Raw genomic sequence first — 17,607 nt, forward strand, 5'->3', positions numbered from 1 at the left:
TTTTAAAAATTTATTTTGTTTAACATGTTGTATACAATAACAACTGACATATCATGTACTCAGTATATATTCGTGTGTACTCATGTATGTATATGGCACTCATGAGCCTACAAACGATTGTATGAATATGTATCTTGAATAAGGTCATCTCATTTCATTTTGCGATTCATGTGACATTATTTTTGGTATATTTACTTTTGTTCCGAATGTACGCAGCTAGTTTTCAAAATGGAAAAGAAATAACATTAACAATTATAAAAATGCATTTTTAAAAGCGAGTCTCTTGGATTTTGAACAAGCGTGCAGAAGTATGTACATAAATGTGAAATAAAAAAATAATTAATAAACAAAATAAATTTACATGTGTTGTACATACATAAGATAAATAATTTTGTCAATCAAAATAATCCAAACTAATTTTTACAAATTACATAAATTACAAAATAAGAGTAAAGCAATATTTATTTATACATAATTTGTTAAACATATTTATGGCAGAACATTATTTCGGTATTTTTTTCAACTTCACTTTTTGCTTTATCGTTTGCTTGCTTTACTTAGAATCTAGCCACTTTATTCATCTCACAATATATTTTTTTGTCTTCTTACACACAAGCAACAATTCTTAATTTTACTCAAATCGAAAAATAGCCCAAGTTATACAGATGGACCAAACGCTGCTGCAAATTCAGCTCTGTATAATATTTGTGTATATATTTACATTGAAAATTGAACGCCCACAAAGTGCTGTTAATCTCTTAAATATTCTCCTATTCCAATAGACACGTACGCACCAACGCACCACAGACAGCATAAGGATCGCAGTTGGAACTTGGACGTCGATCCTCAAAGTAACCTTTGCCAGCTGTCGCCACGCCACGAGGAACCCGAACACTAACGGCACGATTGGCAACGCCCCACGAGAACTTGTCAATGCTGGAAGTTTCCAAACGACCGACCAGGCGACGCTCATTATCCTTACCCTCCTTGGGATCGTATGCCTTGATATGACGCTCGTGCTGTTTGCTCAATTTCTCAATCGCCCGTTCGATTGCCTTCATGCCACCATTAGCACGCATTGCTTTTGTCGAGAAATTTGTGTGAGCTCCCGCTCCATTCCACTGTCCCTCCATGGGCTTGGGATCGAAGGTGACAACGACGCCGTATTCCTCAGCAATGCGCTGGAGAATATAGCGTGAAACCCAGAGATCATCACTGGCTTTCATGCCGTTGCTAGGACCAACTTGATATTCCCACTGGGCTGGCATCACCTCGGCATTTGTTCCAGCAAAATCGATTCCAGCGTATAGGCAGGCAATAGCATGAGCTTCCACAAGATCGCGAGCATAGACACGATCAGCACCTACACCACAATAGTAGGGTCCCTGTGGTGCCGGAAAACCATTGTCGGGCCAACCGAAGGGTCTACCATCGACATCCAACAGTGTGTACTCCTGCTCAATGCCGAACCACGGCTCCTGATCGCCAATCTTATTAACATCATCCTGGAAGGCAGCACGTTTGTTTGAGGGCGTTGGCTTTCCATCGGCACTATAAGTGTCGCACATGACAATAATGTCGTTCTTTCCAGGCTTAAAAGGATCACGGTAAACGGCTCGCGGCTTTAGTGTTGTGTCCGAGTTCTCACCCTGTGCCTGATAAGTTGAGCTGCCATCATACTGCCAGTCAGGTAGATCCTCCACTGAGCTGGGTACTTTATCAAGTACGCGATCCTTTAGACGTATGTTCTCGCCTGTTCCATCGATCCAAAGGTATGTAGCTTGCACACGGTTCGCAGGAGTCTCAAGATTCTTATAACGCTGGAGTATGCTCTTGTCCAGCGCTGTATTGGGCGAATTGCTTAAAAACTGAGCCCTGGTGGCGTTCGAAGTGCTCAGCAGGCGCAACTGCTGTTTAACGGGAGCAGTAAGCTCTTTTTTTAGAAAGAGTCCAGCAACACGGAATGCCATTGTGATGCTTGGGTGAAAGTGGAAAAAAGAATATGTTTACAGTTTATTTATATTGGTGGAGAAACATCTATCTAAAAATCAATTTAAATATTCTTGATTTTTTTTTATTTTAAAATTATTATTACAGCGAAAAGAAAGTCGTATTTAAGGGTAACAATTTAAATAAATAAAAAAAAAGAAACTTTAAGGAAACTTTGCAACAACTTTAGAAATTTTTGGTTTTCGACGTAAATTTTAGACAAACAAATAAAAAAGTTTTCGCAAAACTAAAAATTTGTGTTAAATAACAAACGAAAACAAATGAGTTTTAATTAATTATTTTACTTAGCAATATCCGAGATCTTCGAACTTTTGACACTGTTTGTAATTGATTTTATAAAGGAATCCCGGATTTGGTTTTCTGTGTATGTATATGTGTATACATGAAGTTCAAGGATAATGACTAGGTACTGTCTCTGAGGCTGCTGCGTATAAGATGACATCTTAATGTTACAAAATTTCACTTTTGATTTTGACTGCACTGAATATAATTGCAATTACTTTCGATCTGGTCCAGTTTCCCTTGAACTCTTTACATTTACAAACATGCATAAAGTCTATGTATGTATGTACATGTGTTTTGTATGCATTTATATTTGATTTTGCTCAACTTACAACTTGCACTAGTCGCACTGTACAGTTATATATTTTTTTCTTCAATTTTGTATTTCTCTTCTTGGTTGCCTTCACCGAACTTGCGCGCTGTTATTTCTTTTTTTTCAGTTTTGTAGTAGTTCAGTAGTCAGCTGCAGAACGACTGCTTGGGACGCCCAGCCTATACGAGGTTAGGAAGGTTTGTGAATACAATTCGCGACACAACATTCACTTTTCTCGCTTGGCTCGCCAGTCTCAATTTTTCTTTATCGCATTTTCAGTCGACGGCGCGGTAAAAACGAAACGAAGGCAGCAGCAGCAGTGACGAAGCCATCGGCATCGGCTGTGACGAAGCGTCCTACAGTGATACCAACGAGAGCGTGTCCAAAACATACACAGCTCCTACACATACCAAAAGAGACCAACAGAGAACCACAACAAAGTGTGCTCACACTCAAGTGTCATCGCAATATCCGAGAACAACTGAGTGACATGTATATTGTAGGGTCCAAGCATTAAATTAAGGCTGCCAGATACTATTTGTTTGATGAATTCTTTAATATCGTACACTCTGTCTTAATACTTTTAAAACCAATGATAAACGTATTGTAATATGATCCAATCAACTACATAGCTAAATGCAACTAATAATATTAAAATATAAATTATAAAATAAATAATTTATTGATCTTGTTAACAAATTGAAATTATTATAATAAAATTAAAAAAAAAAAATTTGTTTTTATTTTTTTTATCATATTTTTATTCAGATAAAAATAAGAGTAAACACAAATTGTTGAGTTAAAAAATTAAAAAATAAAAGTTTATAATATTTACGGGATTCCCAGAGATTACTTATATGTGGGGCTCACTGTACAAACTAGTCTGGAGAAACAAAAAAATGTAAACACGAAGAGAGCATATGCCCAATGCGCATACTCTCGCTCATTTCACGCCTTATACATATACTATCAACATCCAAACAATTGCCCTGTTACCCGCATTCTCTTATTTTATCATTCCACTGCCGCCATCATGTTGTCGTTTGACCTCTATCAAACTGTAAACACTGTCTCAGGTCATACAACTGCAGCAGGTGCCTGCTGATAGTATTACGTATGGCACATGCGCTCTCTCTTTGCAATCCCGAAGAGAGCTCTCTGAACGTCGTTGGTACAAAGTCCATTTAAATGTTTTCCCGTGCTGCATGCTAAGCATACCATGTCTACATAAAAACAACATTCAGTATGTATATACATACATCCGAATGTAATCAGCATAAGCAAATATGTACGTATGTATGTACAGTACCAGCTGTTATTGTTGTGCTTTGTGGGATGCAAAGCTCAAAGTGCTCTGCGATAAGACTTCTTGATTTCCAGAGTAAGATACAGTCGCCTCTTCCAAATTGAAACCTTATAAAGGGTAAACAAACTTGGTTCCGAAAAATTTACTTTTCAAAAGGCTTCTTTATTGATGGTAAAATTATACAATAATCTTTTTTGTTATTATTTATTTATAAGCTATATATAATAAGCTATATAATAAGATTCAGAAATAAATTCTACAGCGGCTTTCCGAATGTTGCACTAAAATTTTTCCATATATTTTTAAATAAAAAGATTCGGAAATTCTTGTCGCATTCAATATTTCTGAATTCCGTAAATTGCCACACCATTTTTAAGTTGCATCCTGAAAGTATGCTACATATTACTGAGATCACAGTTGCTTCCCCTGCAAGGCCCTGTACTCATTGAACATGAACAAATAAGGTTACTAGAGGTAAATGAAAGTATACAAACATTATAGCAGGCTAAAGGAAGCATATTCATTGATATAAAATATTAGAATTTTTTTTTCATAGCTCTCAGTTTATTCATCAGTATACAGAGTATACAGTCTAGACTTGAGTTTTATTCCTTATGTACAATTTATTGAAAACAAGTAAATGCGGTTCGGAAAACTAAATTGATAACGATGAAAAGAAATACTGTTGTTCGTTAGGTATTAAAATACATAAAAACACAGCGTAGATACATTGAAATATACATGCATACGTATATGTACTTGTGTGTATTTTGTGGCTTTTCTTGTATTCGTTACATCGCAGTCTGCCTGACGTAATTTTGGCTAAGCTTCAAGTTGTTATTTCCCACACAATAAAACAGCTGTCTTTATATGTACATAAGTGTGAGTATGGTTTTCCACCATACTCTGTGTAAGTGTGAGTGTTTGCAATTGCTGCACAATTTGTTTTCAGTCGTACTATGATTTTCCAGTTGTGTGGAATCGTTTCCAGTGGCTGCCGGTCTTAGTTTTTTTTAACATTAAAAACTCAAATGTTAGGGCTACTTCAAAGTACAATAATTTTTATGCAATTGCTATTAACGTCGATAAGAAAAAGTGCTTCAGTTTTTATATAAACTGAATCAGACACTTGTTGAATGAGGCTATCAAACTAAAACAAAGAACTGAACGAACGATGTAAAAGACTTTCTTTAGTTGTCTTGGAAAAAATTTTCATTAAGAAAATTATGGATGGTTATAGTTTGGAACAGTTTTTAGAAAATAACAATCTGTAAGTAATTGTGTTTAATTGTACATATTTACTTATATTTAGCATGCTTGCTTAATGCAGGTAATTTATTTATATTTGTGTATGTTCTGTGTAATTAAATTAGCAATGACCTTTATAGCTTAAGCCTAAAAGTAAGGTTCAACAAGTTAATAAAAAAACCCGTTTTTCATTAATACTGGTTTTATATCTAAAAGTCATGAGTGCAAAAGTGTGTATGGGGAACATCCACAGTACGAGGAAAATTATACTATTTGCATAAGTGGACAACCACAATTGTTTCAATAAAACTCTTAGGGAATAACATAAGTACTAATAGAGAAACAAATAACTGACTAATATAGTGAACGGCGCTTGGAAAATTATTTTTATGCAAGTCTTGAAAATACACAAAACCGGTTTGTTTCCATTGCAATTTGCAATGTTTACGGGTGTGTGTTGAAAGTCTTCAGTAACAACGCTGTTTCACATTGTGGATTTCGCATAAAATGTACACTTTTCCACATTTTTAGTTGATGAAATCAAGTTCAACAAGCTAACATAAGCAAGCTAAAAGCATTTATGTATTGAAATATTAACATAAGTTTAGTGCATAAAAGTAAAAGGGAACGCATGCCATAAAAAAAAACAATTAAAAGGCACATCATAGTGAAGACCGCTAACAGTTTTTGTTACCATCCAGCAGTAATAAAATGTGGCTCCCATAAATAACAAGAATAGACCTTATCTGTAATATCCAATTATCAAACTGGACATATGTACATATAACGGCATGAGCTTGGTTGGTAATCGTACAGATAATAAAAAATATCAAAGTCCGTTTTTGCCATTTGCTACGTATGTACAGAAGTCGTTTGCGTTACCCTCAATACCAACTTAGTTTTCCACAAAGTTCTAGGTTCATACCAAATGGACTTACGAGACTATAATTGCGAATACAAGTATAATATACTATAATTACTGTCAAACAAGAATGTTATATTTATCTTTTTAATTTGGTGAAAATCAAAGTTTATGAACATAGCAACATTTGGACGATAAAGTGTTCAGGGACATTCTCTAAAACCATTTTTAGAATCTTTACTAAACAAACCGAATTTTTGGCCCAATGAACATTCAAGAAACTAATTAACAAACAAATTTATTTATTACTTGTTGTTTTATCTCTAACAATTACCGATAATTGTAAGTAAATAGCAAGAGTAAACGAAAAGCGCTTTAATGAATAAACCACTAAATTCTACATTAATTTCTGTGTTGAATTGAATGTTGTTATCAGTGAACAAACATATTTATTGGAGTGCAAAAAAAAAAATAATGGTAAATGTACTATGTTATAATGTGTATGTATAAAAAATATAATTTATATAATACATATATATACATATACGTGTATATTTGATAAGCAACATGAATGATTGGAAGTGAAACGAGTGCCTCACCTTAACTTACAAAAGTGGCGCACTTTGAAGGACAGGGAATATATATAAATAAATATATATATATATATATATATATAAATATATATATATATATATATATATATATATATATATGCCTGTTGTATCAATATTGTATTTTCCCTAGACGAGAAGTATTTTCCAAAGCATATAAAAGCAGTAGTAGCTCCCAAGGTAATTGGTATGCTTTTTATTAATCAATTATTAACGAACCACATATATGAGCCTGACCAATAAATCGATTGATACTAGCTGGTCAGTAATAAACTTGCATAGTTATAACAATAAAGCACATGTACAATCTATAGCATACATAGATTCATTTGTATCTATTATATGTAGATATTTCCGCGGTATGCAAACAATAAAGCAATCTGTATACTTGAATATACTATTGCTCTGAGAACCGATCAATTAAGCTATGGGGAATCTCATTTAACGCAGAGCGCCTCTCTCAATCAGAGAGTAAGAACTCAGGCAGTCTATTGCCATCGCGCTCCCACCCTCAGAGCTTAAGGCACTTGCGTCAGCAGTGGAGCAGTTGTTTGGCTGTATGGGTGTATAAATTGTAAGTGTGGTGGTGAGTGTTCGCTCGTTTCGAATTTTGGCTTTGTTCCATTGCCCACAACTGCGACGCATTCAGTTGTGATCGCGACGCGACCGTGTCTAGTACTAGAAATTCGAAAGCCAGAATAGCCGTGTGTTATACGAAACGGGTGGAAAATTTTCTTTAGCGACCTGAGGACGGTGGTGGAAATTCGGAATATAGAAGGGGTGGCTATGCAATAGCGGAGCAAAAGAAAATAAAATTCATATAATAAAGAAAAGGAATTTGTGATAACGATAAAAGTGATACATGTGGCTACAATTTGTAGTTTCCATAGTATAAAAATATTTATATATAGAGCTCTTGGCTAACAACCGATTAGCAAGATGGTTACGAACGAAAATAAAAATCTTCTAAATGACAACAGATTGGGCGTCGGCGGAAATGGAAGTGCTGGACAACTCAAGGCTCAGATTGTGCCCGCACAGCCTAAAACCCTGCAGCATTTACCCAAACGACCTGCTGTGGATTTGGCGTTCCATAATTTGACATACCGCGTCAAGGAAGGCAGCGGAAGCAGTAAGTACTAAATTATTAATTTAAGAAAATATAGTAATCAACAAATTTAAGTAGTATTATAATGCACTCAGTTGCATCTGTTTTATTTTTAAATTAATTTCGTTATAAATGGCAATATAAGATATATTTAATGAGGCTAGCTGCTCTCCAATAAGATTTTGCTTTTATTAAGCACTGTTCGTTTCTCCTCTCTCTCTCTCTCTTCAATCCATTTCTGCTTTTGTTTTTGTCAGATGCGCTCTGTACGAGTTTCTGTTTTCTTTGTTCTCATCTATATCAGCAATTGTACGACAGCGTTGCCACATCGCTTGAGCACTGTTGGGCAAAGTTTACTGGAACTTTGGACTTGGTGGTCATTTGTAGCTCTGAGTAATTATAGACACCTTGGTACTTAGTGTATAGATAAAAACCCCGTTCCGATTAACCCCCGGACAATTGTTTGGGGGCAGTCAACATGTTGTTCCACATGCGAATCATGTCTGCCTGCTTTTGCCATACTAAGTATAGTACATATACATATGTATATGTGTATGCATATATACACAGATACAAACATTAGTATATAAGCAGAGAGAAACATGTGTACATAAGAGCTAAAGCAGAGATGGACAGGAGACATCGGACATATGCTTTTCGTTAATAAGCTGCCTTTCTATAAATATGTATAATTTCTACAATTACATAGAGATACACCGCAAAAAATTAGCCGATTCTTAAGACAAAATCTTAAATTTTTGTAACTAAGGTAGTTTTAAAAGAAAAATATGTAATCTCTCTGGCTCTCGAAATTATACTTGCATCTGGAACAGAAATGTTTGTATCAGTGTGCATTTATATAAAGAAATATTCGAAATAAACGAAATATATTATATCGAACGTAGCCTTACATTGTGCAAAGGTTTGATTAAATAATTTCATTTACGTCATCAGTTGTAGTCGACCCTACTAATTATATTCTATGCATGTACTGATAAAACTCAGGTCATAAATATATTCAATCAACTCATAGGTACATAAGTGCAATGTGTATCAATATACTCATACATAAGCTTACCTATATGTATATCAATTTACCAGGTATTCCTAGAGTCTCACAGTGTGGTCGACACAGCTGCTTTTGTTCTCAGGTGACAGTAAATTAATTGCTATAATAGTACTACGTGTTACGAACTTCAGCCCCGTAATTGCTAGGCCTCAAAGTGCTTTTGATAAGCACTGGACATTCCCCATTTTACATTCATAGCATATTTTGTCATTAAGGACAGTAATTCAATTCAAAGTGGGATAATAGCTAAGAAGATTTGCTTAACCTCAAACCCCTTTCATATCGTAACCGGTTGTCAATCAGTCATTGTATAAGTACAACGGAGAGATCGTAAACTTTGTACTACCACACTTAATTATAGCTTAATAAATGTTTTGTAAAAATAAGTAATACTCGATGCCAGTGACACGCATTTAATGGAAAGGTCGAGAAAGACAATTTACTGCAAATTATATATATCTATTTTAGAATTCTTAGCACATCGAGCTCAGAATTACCCTTATAGATACCTACATTGTTTATAGAGTATTGAAATACAAACAAAAGTATCATACGTGCCACAAATTCTTGGCCAAATAAATACAATAATTGCGATGGTAAATGATGATTCAACAGAATCCATTCAAGCATGCAAATTATGTGATTCTAAAGTAAACATTTCAAAATACTTTTTTCTTTAAGTAACAAACGGCGATACTTTGAAGTAAAATATCCAAAATACCCTATACACAATCACACATTAATATGGGTATAGGCACATTGACTCCTCACACTATAAAAAACAGTTTATTGTTTATTGTCCGATTGTTAAAAAATAGCATAGATACATAATAATATGTGTTGGCCGCAATTCAAGGGTACATCTTTAAAATTCTGCTTGTAAATTGCTTCTTTTTTTTATAGATGCATACTAAATTCAAATTATGAGGGAAACGCACATGAATATACCGACTCGAATGCTACTGTTGATCAAGAATTTACTTTATTGGTATCGCAGATGCCTCCATCTGATTTTGTTTATCTATGCACATTTTTAATTGGCACACGGTATACAAATGCCGCTATAGAGAATATTATAGCTGCAGCCTTGCGAATTTTTAGTGTTTCTCTTTCAATTGCTTCTTTTAACAAGTATGAATGCTACAATCAAAGTGCTCGACTGTTAGATGCCCAGTATCCGTTTCTTTGCAGTAAATGAATTTCTTTTGACAAATTTTGCAAAACTTACAGATAAATACACAAAAAAAATGAATGAATAATACAAATATTAAATAACAGAGAAGTTGAAAATTAAATAACAATATTAATTATTAAAGCTTAGCAAAAGCAAACCCCGCAGCCTCTTAAGCCTTTTGCCTACTGGGCTAAAAAGACACTACATGGCTGCAACTTGGAAAACTCTGACTGACAGACCATACTATTTACTTGATTTATAATGAACTAACCTTTACGCTTGGCATTACTTCGCCATGCGTGTCGCATTTGTAAGTACGAGTATTACCAACAGTCTCAACCGGCTGGCCAACATTTCACTTATAATTTAAACTTTAAATGCAAAAATATTGCACAGTCGGAGTGGATATGTTGTCTTCTAGTCGTTATATCTCTGTCGAGGTTCACTGACAAGGCTGTCAGGTTGCTTAAGTGTGTAACATACTTATTAAGTGAGCTGTCAAAAGAAATGTGTACTTTGAATGAAAGGTTCGGGCAATGACGCTTAGCCGCAGCTGTAAAAAACAATCAAATTATTATATCAAGTTATTTTGCAACACTTTTAAAGAGCATCAAAGCATTTATTTAAGAGATTACAAGATGTTTATTTTGTAAATTTATCAGTTACTAATGTCTAGTCCGTACTCAACATTAACCAAAATGAACAGCAAACTTTTGTCAAAAATAACTTTTGAGAAGTATGTAGCAAATAATAATTTATATTTTAAAAATATTAATAATTATTGCTTACAAATACTTGTATATATTTTTAATAGAAAACTATACAAAGTTTGGCAAGCTTTCATCAATATTTTAACCTCTCAATTGTCGAGGGCAACACAATCGAGAAAAGCCAATGACCGCACGATTGTTGTTTATTTTGTGTGTTGTATTTATTTTTATTGATATTAGACTTGATAATTACATACTTTAGTTTAAGTGGCTGCTCTTCGACTGTCATTGAGCAACAAAAATCGTATATAAAAATAGTTATTTTAAGCATTACTAAAAATTAATAATAATAACATACATTTTCATTGCAGATTCCAAGACAATTCTCAAAGGTGTCAGTGGACAATTGCGATCTGGAGAGCTCACTGCCATAATGGGACCATCGGGAGCTGGAAAGAGTACATTACTCAATATTCTGTCAGGATACAAGTAAGTTTTCCAATTACCATGATAGTTGAGCAAGTCATTGTATTCTGCTTATAATTGCATTCGAAACTAAGCATATTCCTTCTTAATTCTAAGTGACTCAACGATTCATTGAAAATGTAGATACAAATGGTTATATAGCAGTAGTTACTTGAATGAATGATAAAGCTCAGTCGATCGCAACAAACTTATGTTTCCGGCAAGTAATCGGCGGTTTTTTTTATTATTAAATTTTCATTTTATTAACAACATTCGTAATATTGATCAAAGGGATTGGGTAAATGCTACCGCCCAGCTGAACTTTGGAACAACCTCGCAAAACACACATATAGTTAAATGTGTTTATAAGTAAGCAGACTTAGACTGTCAGTTATACGTGCGCGTGTTGATTGTACACACATACATATGTACAAATATATGTGCCTAACTATGAACTTATCTTGCTCATGCTTAGAGTGATTAGTATGAAAATACATGAGTACATGAGACATATTCACATACATACATACAGTTAGTCAAGAAATTGGCTTGACAAAATTTAAAAATATACGATTTCATTCTTTATTTTGCAAAAACAAAAAATAATTTTCTTGGTGTTTTATTTTCTTTGCTTATTTTGCTAAAGTTCCTTTGGTTTTTAAAACGAGTTCAACACAAAATAATAATAATAACGATTGAGTTTAACTATTTTTGAAATCTGATAAGAAATATGATCAATTTTTCTATTTTGTCAAAACAATTGCTTGACATACTGTGTAGGTATATATTTACTTGAAATACTTTTTGTGTGAGCTGACGGATTGGCAATCAAAGCACATTCCAGATCGTATGATCTAAGAAACTGAATATTTTACCGATTAGCTCGTCGTCAAATCCTATAACTGGATTGAAAGTGGTTGATGATTTGAACACGATGACACTTTTAAATGTATTAATTTATGGAAATGTATGTTATTCTTCTTTATGTTATTGCTTATTCTCTAAAGTTTTACGTTTCTTTAATTTCCAGAACCACAAATATCGAAGGAAGTGTCACCATGAATGGTTCAGAAAGAAATTTGAGTACCTTCCGTAAACTGTCTGCATACATTATGCAGGATAATCAATTGCACGGAAATTTAACTGTCCAGGAAGCAATGACAGTGGCAACGAATTTAAAACTTAGCAAGAAGTTCACAAAGCTCGAAAAGAATTCAATGGTAAATAAACAGAAAACACACCGTGCAAATTGAAACTCTACGTCTAGACAGCAGTCAACTGAACAAAAGACTACTTACGAAATTTGAAATGGTCAATTAAAAATAATTTATCAAAATGTAACGAAATTTATTTTTAACACACAAAAGAACCTGTTATATGGCATATTGTCTATTTTAAACAATGATATGGCACGTTTTATTTATAAATGATATGAAGAGTTTCAAATATCATTACTCGTCATAAAACTATTGTAAAAACAAGTTTATTTTTTGGATTTCAGATCGACGATATTCTGCTAACGTTAAGCTTGAGCGAACACCGCAACACGATGACACGTAATTTGTCTGGAGGTCAGAAGAAGCGTCTGTCAATCGCCCTGGAGTTGGTTAGCAATCCACCAATAATGTTCTTTGACGAGCCCACATCTGGACTGGATAGTTCGACATGTTTTCAGTGTATTCATCTGCTGAAAATGCTTGCCGCTGGCGGCCGAACTGTCATTTGCACTATTCACCAGCCATCGGCTCGTCTATTTGAAATGTTTGACCAGCTTTACACTCTGGCCGATGGTCAGTGCGTGTATCAAGGAAGCACTAAGCAGCTGGTGCCATTCCTGTCCACTTTGAACTTGGAGTGTCCCAGCTACCACAACCCAGCTAGCTATGTTATCGAGGTGTCATGCGGAGAACATGGAGATCACATACGCAAATTGGTCGAGGCCATTGATAATGGCAAACGGGACATTCGATCGTCCGCTGATTATGCTGGTTTGAAGGCCCGCAACGATCTGGTTAAAGTGCAAAATTTGAAGGCGATTTTGGATAAGAACGATGTGACTAACGTCAGTGGTAGCAAATACGAGGAAAATCTGACTATGAATAATGGTTTACTTAACGGTATGGTTAACGACATTGTAAAGGAAACGAACGGATTGAGCTCATCTACAGTGGTTTCCACCAACGAGAAGGGAGATGCCATGATTGACGTTGAAAAGACAGACAATTGTACAACTGCTCTGCTTTCGGAGGAGATAATGTCACCAGAGCGTTATCCCACTTCACAATTCCATCAGTTTTGGGTGGTTTTGAAGAGAACACTGCTTTTCAGTTACCGCGATTGGGTATGTTGAACAAAATATCAAAACGTATACAAATTTTGAAATCTGATTTGAATAAAAAATTTTAAATTATTTGTGTATAAATTTGAAATGAATGCTAAAAAGTTAAAAAAGATTAAAAAAATTATGGAATCATATGATTAAGTATTATTATTATATTAAAGCAATTTATTTTTGCTCTTATTCGTAGACTCTTATGTATTTGCGATTGTTTGCCCATCTGCTGGTTGGATTCCTAATCGGAGCTCTCTATTACGATATTGGAAATGATGGCGCTAAGGTGCTCAGTAATTTGGGTTTTCTGTTCTTCAACATGTTGTTCTTGATGTACACATCCATGACCATAACTATTTTGTCATGTAAGTTGACGATGAGTTGGTATTTAATGAATCATTAATTATATTAATCATATTGTTTAACGTTTACAGTCCCACTTGAAATGCCAGTACTGCTAAAGGAGAACTTTAATCGCTGGTATTCTCTTAAGTCATACTATTTAGCTATATCAGTTGCTGATCTACCATTCCAGGTAAGCGTTTTTATTTATTTTCTTTACCAATTAACTTAATAATATTTTTTTTTTTTGCTATATTTGTTACAGGCGATTTTCTGCGTTATCTACGTATCCATAGTATATTTCTATACCTCACAGCCCTGGGAACTATTCCGTTTCTCCATGTTCTTATCAGCCTGTCTACTGATTTCATTTGTGGCTCAGTCTGTTGGCCTCGTCGTCGGCGCTGCTATGAACGTTCAAAATGGTGTTTTCCTGGCTCCAGTTATGTCGGTGCCCTTCCTGCTTTTCTCCGGCTTCTTCGTTTCATTTGACGCTATACCGGTTTACTTACGATGGATCACATATCTTTCATATATTCGATATGGTTTCGAGGGAACGGCTTTGGCTACCTATGGCTATGGACGTGAGAAGCTCAAGTGCTCCCAAGTCTACTGTCATTTTAAATCGCCCACCACTACGTTGGAGGAATTGGACATGGTCAACGCAAACTTTACACTAGATATTGTAGCGCTGATTGTCATTTTTGTGGTTTTGCGAATTTCAGCTTACCTCTTCTTGCGTTGGAAGCTCAAGACCACTCGCTAAGTAATCCAACGTAATGTTGACTTTTGGGTTTAAAAGCTTTCTGTGTGTATGTTTATCCAAATCTGTTTATATTAATATTTCACTTTAAGTCTATTAAATGTTTGTATAATAGCTTCATTTTTAGTTGTATTTCCAACATTTTTTTAGTTTAAGTGTGATAGGACCACTGTTAAGGGTTTACCATGTGTGATTTTTAATTCAGCCGCATCAGTTACAAAAAGGTGTAACATTAAAAAAAAAATAATAAATACAAATTATCAACTTTACGTATAACACTCAAAGGAAAAATATTTAGGCTTTCTGATCAAACTTGTAAGCCAGAATAAAAAAAAAATTTGTAATAACAAAACCAAATACGATAAGTATAAACGTATTATTGTAACGCCATTTTAAAAACTTTGTATTGGATGTTATATATTTACATGAACAAATTTTACATATAAATGTTAATGAGGGACTATGCTTTTGGAAATATTTTATATTACTTTTTATTGTATATTGAAGTTCAATAAAATATAATGAAAATTGTACTCAAGATCTTTTATTTTAAATTTCAATTGCCAACATCAACAAAAACTAATCTAACCAGTCAATTAATTATGAGTTCTTGATGTTAATTGTTATATTCAGTTAACCAAATGTTTATTACCAGTTGGCTTTCTCAATTAAAGATATTAAGCTTTTGTTAAGCACCATCTAGCGACAGAAATTAGTATCAGTTAAATACTCGACGTTATTTTAAAAAAAAGCACTCATTGTTTTGAAGTTTTTTAATAGATAATGAAAATTACAACTGCAGTTGCGATGACTAGCGAAATTAATCACAAATATATATATATATATATACAAAATGCAAAAACAAAATTACAATTACAAAACAATGTAAGTTGATTGGTGACACATACAAGTAGCTTTGTGATTTTTTGTTTCTGGGTAGCCAGTTTTGGTTTGATAGAGTCGACAGCGTAGTAGACACTCAAGATCTGTGTCAATATATAAATATTTGGTATTTCAATGTAAATACATAATAATTACGTTTACCAGATACATTTTTGTGACTGAAAGTAAATAAAATAAAATTGTAAACAGTAAAATAGTTAAAATTACAGGCTTCAGACATGCAACGAACACTCCAATGTTATAGTTTAACATATATTCGAGTATATATAAATATATGTATGTTGCTGTTGATTTCAGGTTGCTTGGCAACCGCTTAATGATTGCTGCCAAACAAGGCAGAAAGCACGATGAGTTGACATTAAGAGCGAGAGCAACAGGAAAACGTAAGCAAGAACGCTTTAGTCGAGTCCGACTATGAGATACCCGATACTAAATTTGGATATGCATTACATAAATCAATAAATTTTAAGACTGCACGTGATATAAAAATGATTGCATAATTTTAGGTGCTTATTATAAAAACGAATGTGACATTAAGTTGAGATACATTCGAACGGGCAGATGGACAGACGGACATTGCTATATTACTCGGCTGCTTTTCAAGAATATATGTACATAGTTTAAAGCGTCGAGGATGTCACCTTATCCCTTTTACAAATATTGCAGCGAGTACAATATACCCTTCTCTTCTCAAAATAACGGGTATAAAAGCTGGGAACTTATCATTAACAGCTGCAAATGCCGAAGCATATTGTGGTAGGTCGGAAAGAAAGCCAAAGATATACATATATACATCTGTATAAACATGTCTGCAGCGCTGATAAGCTTAAAAAAAATAACTAAGCTTTCGAGTTCATTCTCATATGTAGCTAAAATATGAAGCTCTTTTTACCTTCTTCTGCTAGCGAGATCCCTATCCTCGCTCATTCAAGTCTTACTAAAAATAAACTTGATTTTCTACACCATTACATTTAAAGGTAGTTTGTTCTCTCTATGCCTAGAAGAATTCTTTAAGTATTTTCTTTGTTTGCCACTCGAGTGCATTTTTTCTCATTTTAAGTGCGCAACATGCTTTCGTGTGCGTACATGTGCATTTGTACTGTATGTACATTCGTACATTCGTACATGCATGTACATATGTATGTATGTATATTGTTCATGTATGATTGTCGTCTGGCAGGCCGCCACTCTGTTATTCTTTCTCCATTTGTTTTCAGTACATTTTCGTTTCTCGGTGCAACAAGTCGTCGACGACGCCGATATTGTTGCATGCCTATAAAACGCCCGCTACACAGTGTTTAAGAGAGAGGAAATCCACAGCAGTAACAAATACACACTCAAATAGAAAGTGGAGTGAGTGCAGTGCAACTCAACGCTTGTGTCGGCGAACTTTTAAATATCTAAATTAAATGTATGCATATAATATAGTTGTGATACTGAAACCCATAAAGTGTGTTTAAATCCGATCAATGAACTTGATTGAAATTGACGACGACGTAAGTCTGTCGACTTCTTAAAACAATGTGTGTAAAATGTATACTATGATATTTAAATTATTTAAATTATTATTGTTAAATTAATTATAAATTCATTTTATGATCCTTTCGTAGATTTTAATAAGGGACCACTAAAATAGACACTTTGCTTTAATTCATGTAGTTAATTACATTTTGTTTCTATATCTGTTTGGTTCCTGATATACAGTGATATTTCAATATCATTTGATAGCAAACAAAGGTGATTTGTTAATTATCCACGCGTAAGTAAATATTTAAGTATATAGGCCAATCACCACAAAGTTCAACATTCGTCGCTTCACTGAATTCGCATGGGCCATTAGTCAGACTTTAAATGTACAAAAAATACAACAACAACAACTAAATAGAAGCAAAAGAAGTGAAGTAGAAAATACTTAAAAGTTAACATCTTTAACCGTAAAATTATTAAATATTTATAATTATTTAGGAGAACTGCCAAAATACTTTGAGAACATGCCAGCTGAAATGGCGTGGCAAATATTCGTAAGAACATTGAGTTTTAAGAATACATGTACACAAATACATATTCTACCAGAAGTAAAAATAAACTTACTCAAAAATTTAATGAATA

General features: G+C 34.1%; 2 protein-coding genes across 2 annotated transcripts; one reads left to right on the forward strand and one right to left on the reverse strand.

Moving 5' to 3' along the window:
- Positions 1–543: 543 nt before the first annotated feature.
- Positions 544–2,872, reverse strand: LOC117782359 (glutamine synthetase 1, mitochondrial). The gene is made up of 2 exons (XM_034619459.1): positions 2,625–2,872; positions 544–1,977 (listed from the first exon to the last, which is right to left on the reverse strand). Exon 2 carries the CDS (start codon positions 1,968–1,970, stop codon positions 771–773), a length of 1,200 nt encoding a protein of 399 aa, XP_034475350.1. The 5' UTR covers positions 1,971–1,977; positions 2,625–2,872; the 3' UTR covers positions 544–770.
- A 4,385-nt stretch (positions 2,873–7,257) lies between these two features.
- Positions 7,258–14,992, forward strand: LOC117779945 (ATP-binding cassette sub-family G member 1). The gene is made up of 7 exons (XM_034616300.1): positions 7,258–7,764; positions 11,065–11,182; positions 12,189–12,378; positions 12,660–13,499; positions 13,687–13,855; positions 13,925–14,025; positions 14,098–14,992. The coding sequence occupies exons 1-7, from the start codon at positions 7,572–7,574 to the stop codon at positions 14,596–14,598; spliced, it is 2,112 nt and encodes a 703-aa protein (XP_034472191.1). The 5' UTR covers positions 7,258–7,571; the 3' UTR covers positions 14,599–14,992.
- Positions 14,993–17,607: the final 2,615 nt, after the last annotated feature.

Source organism: Drosophila innubila (assembly GCF_004354385.1).
Source record: "Drosophila innubila isolate TH190305 chromosome 2L unlocalized genomic scaffold, UK_Dinn_1.0 4_B_2L, whole genome shotgun sequence".
Classification (NCBI taxonomy): Eukaryota; Metazoa; Arthropoda; class Insecta; order Diptera; family Drosophilidae; genus Drosophila; species Drosophila innubila.

Bases quoted from the DNA above. Each gene is read 5' to 3' on its own strand.
- LOC117782359 (XM_034619459.1), bottom strand. From the start codon at position 1,970: ATGGCATTCCGTGTTGCTGGACTCTTTCTAAAAAAAGAGCTTACTGCT.
- LOC117779945 (XM_034616300.1), top strand. From the start codon at position 7,572: ATGGTTACGAACGAAAATAAAAATCTTCTAAATGACAACAGATTGGGC. The intron at 7,765-11,064 runs GTAAGTACTAAA...TTTTCATTGCAG, and splicing joins CAAGGAAGGCAGCGGAAGCA to ATTCCAAGACAATTCTCAAA. The intron at 13,500-13,686 runs GTATGTTGAACA...TCTTATTCGTAG, and splicing joins TTTTCAGTTACCGCGATTGG to ACTCTTATGTATTTGCGATT.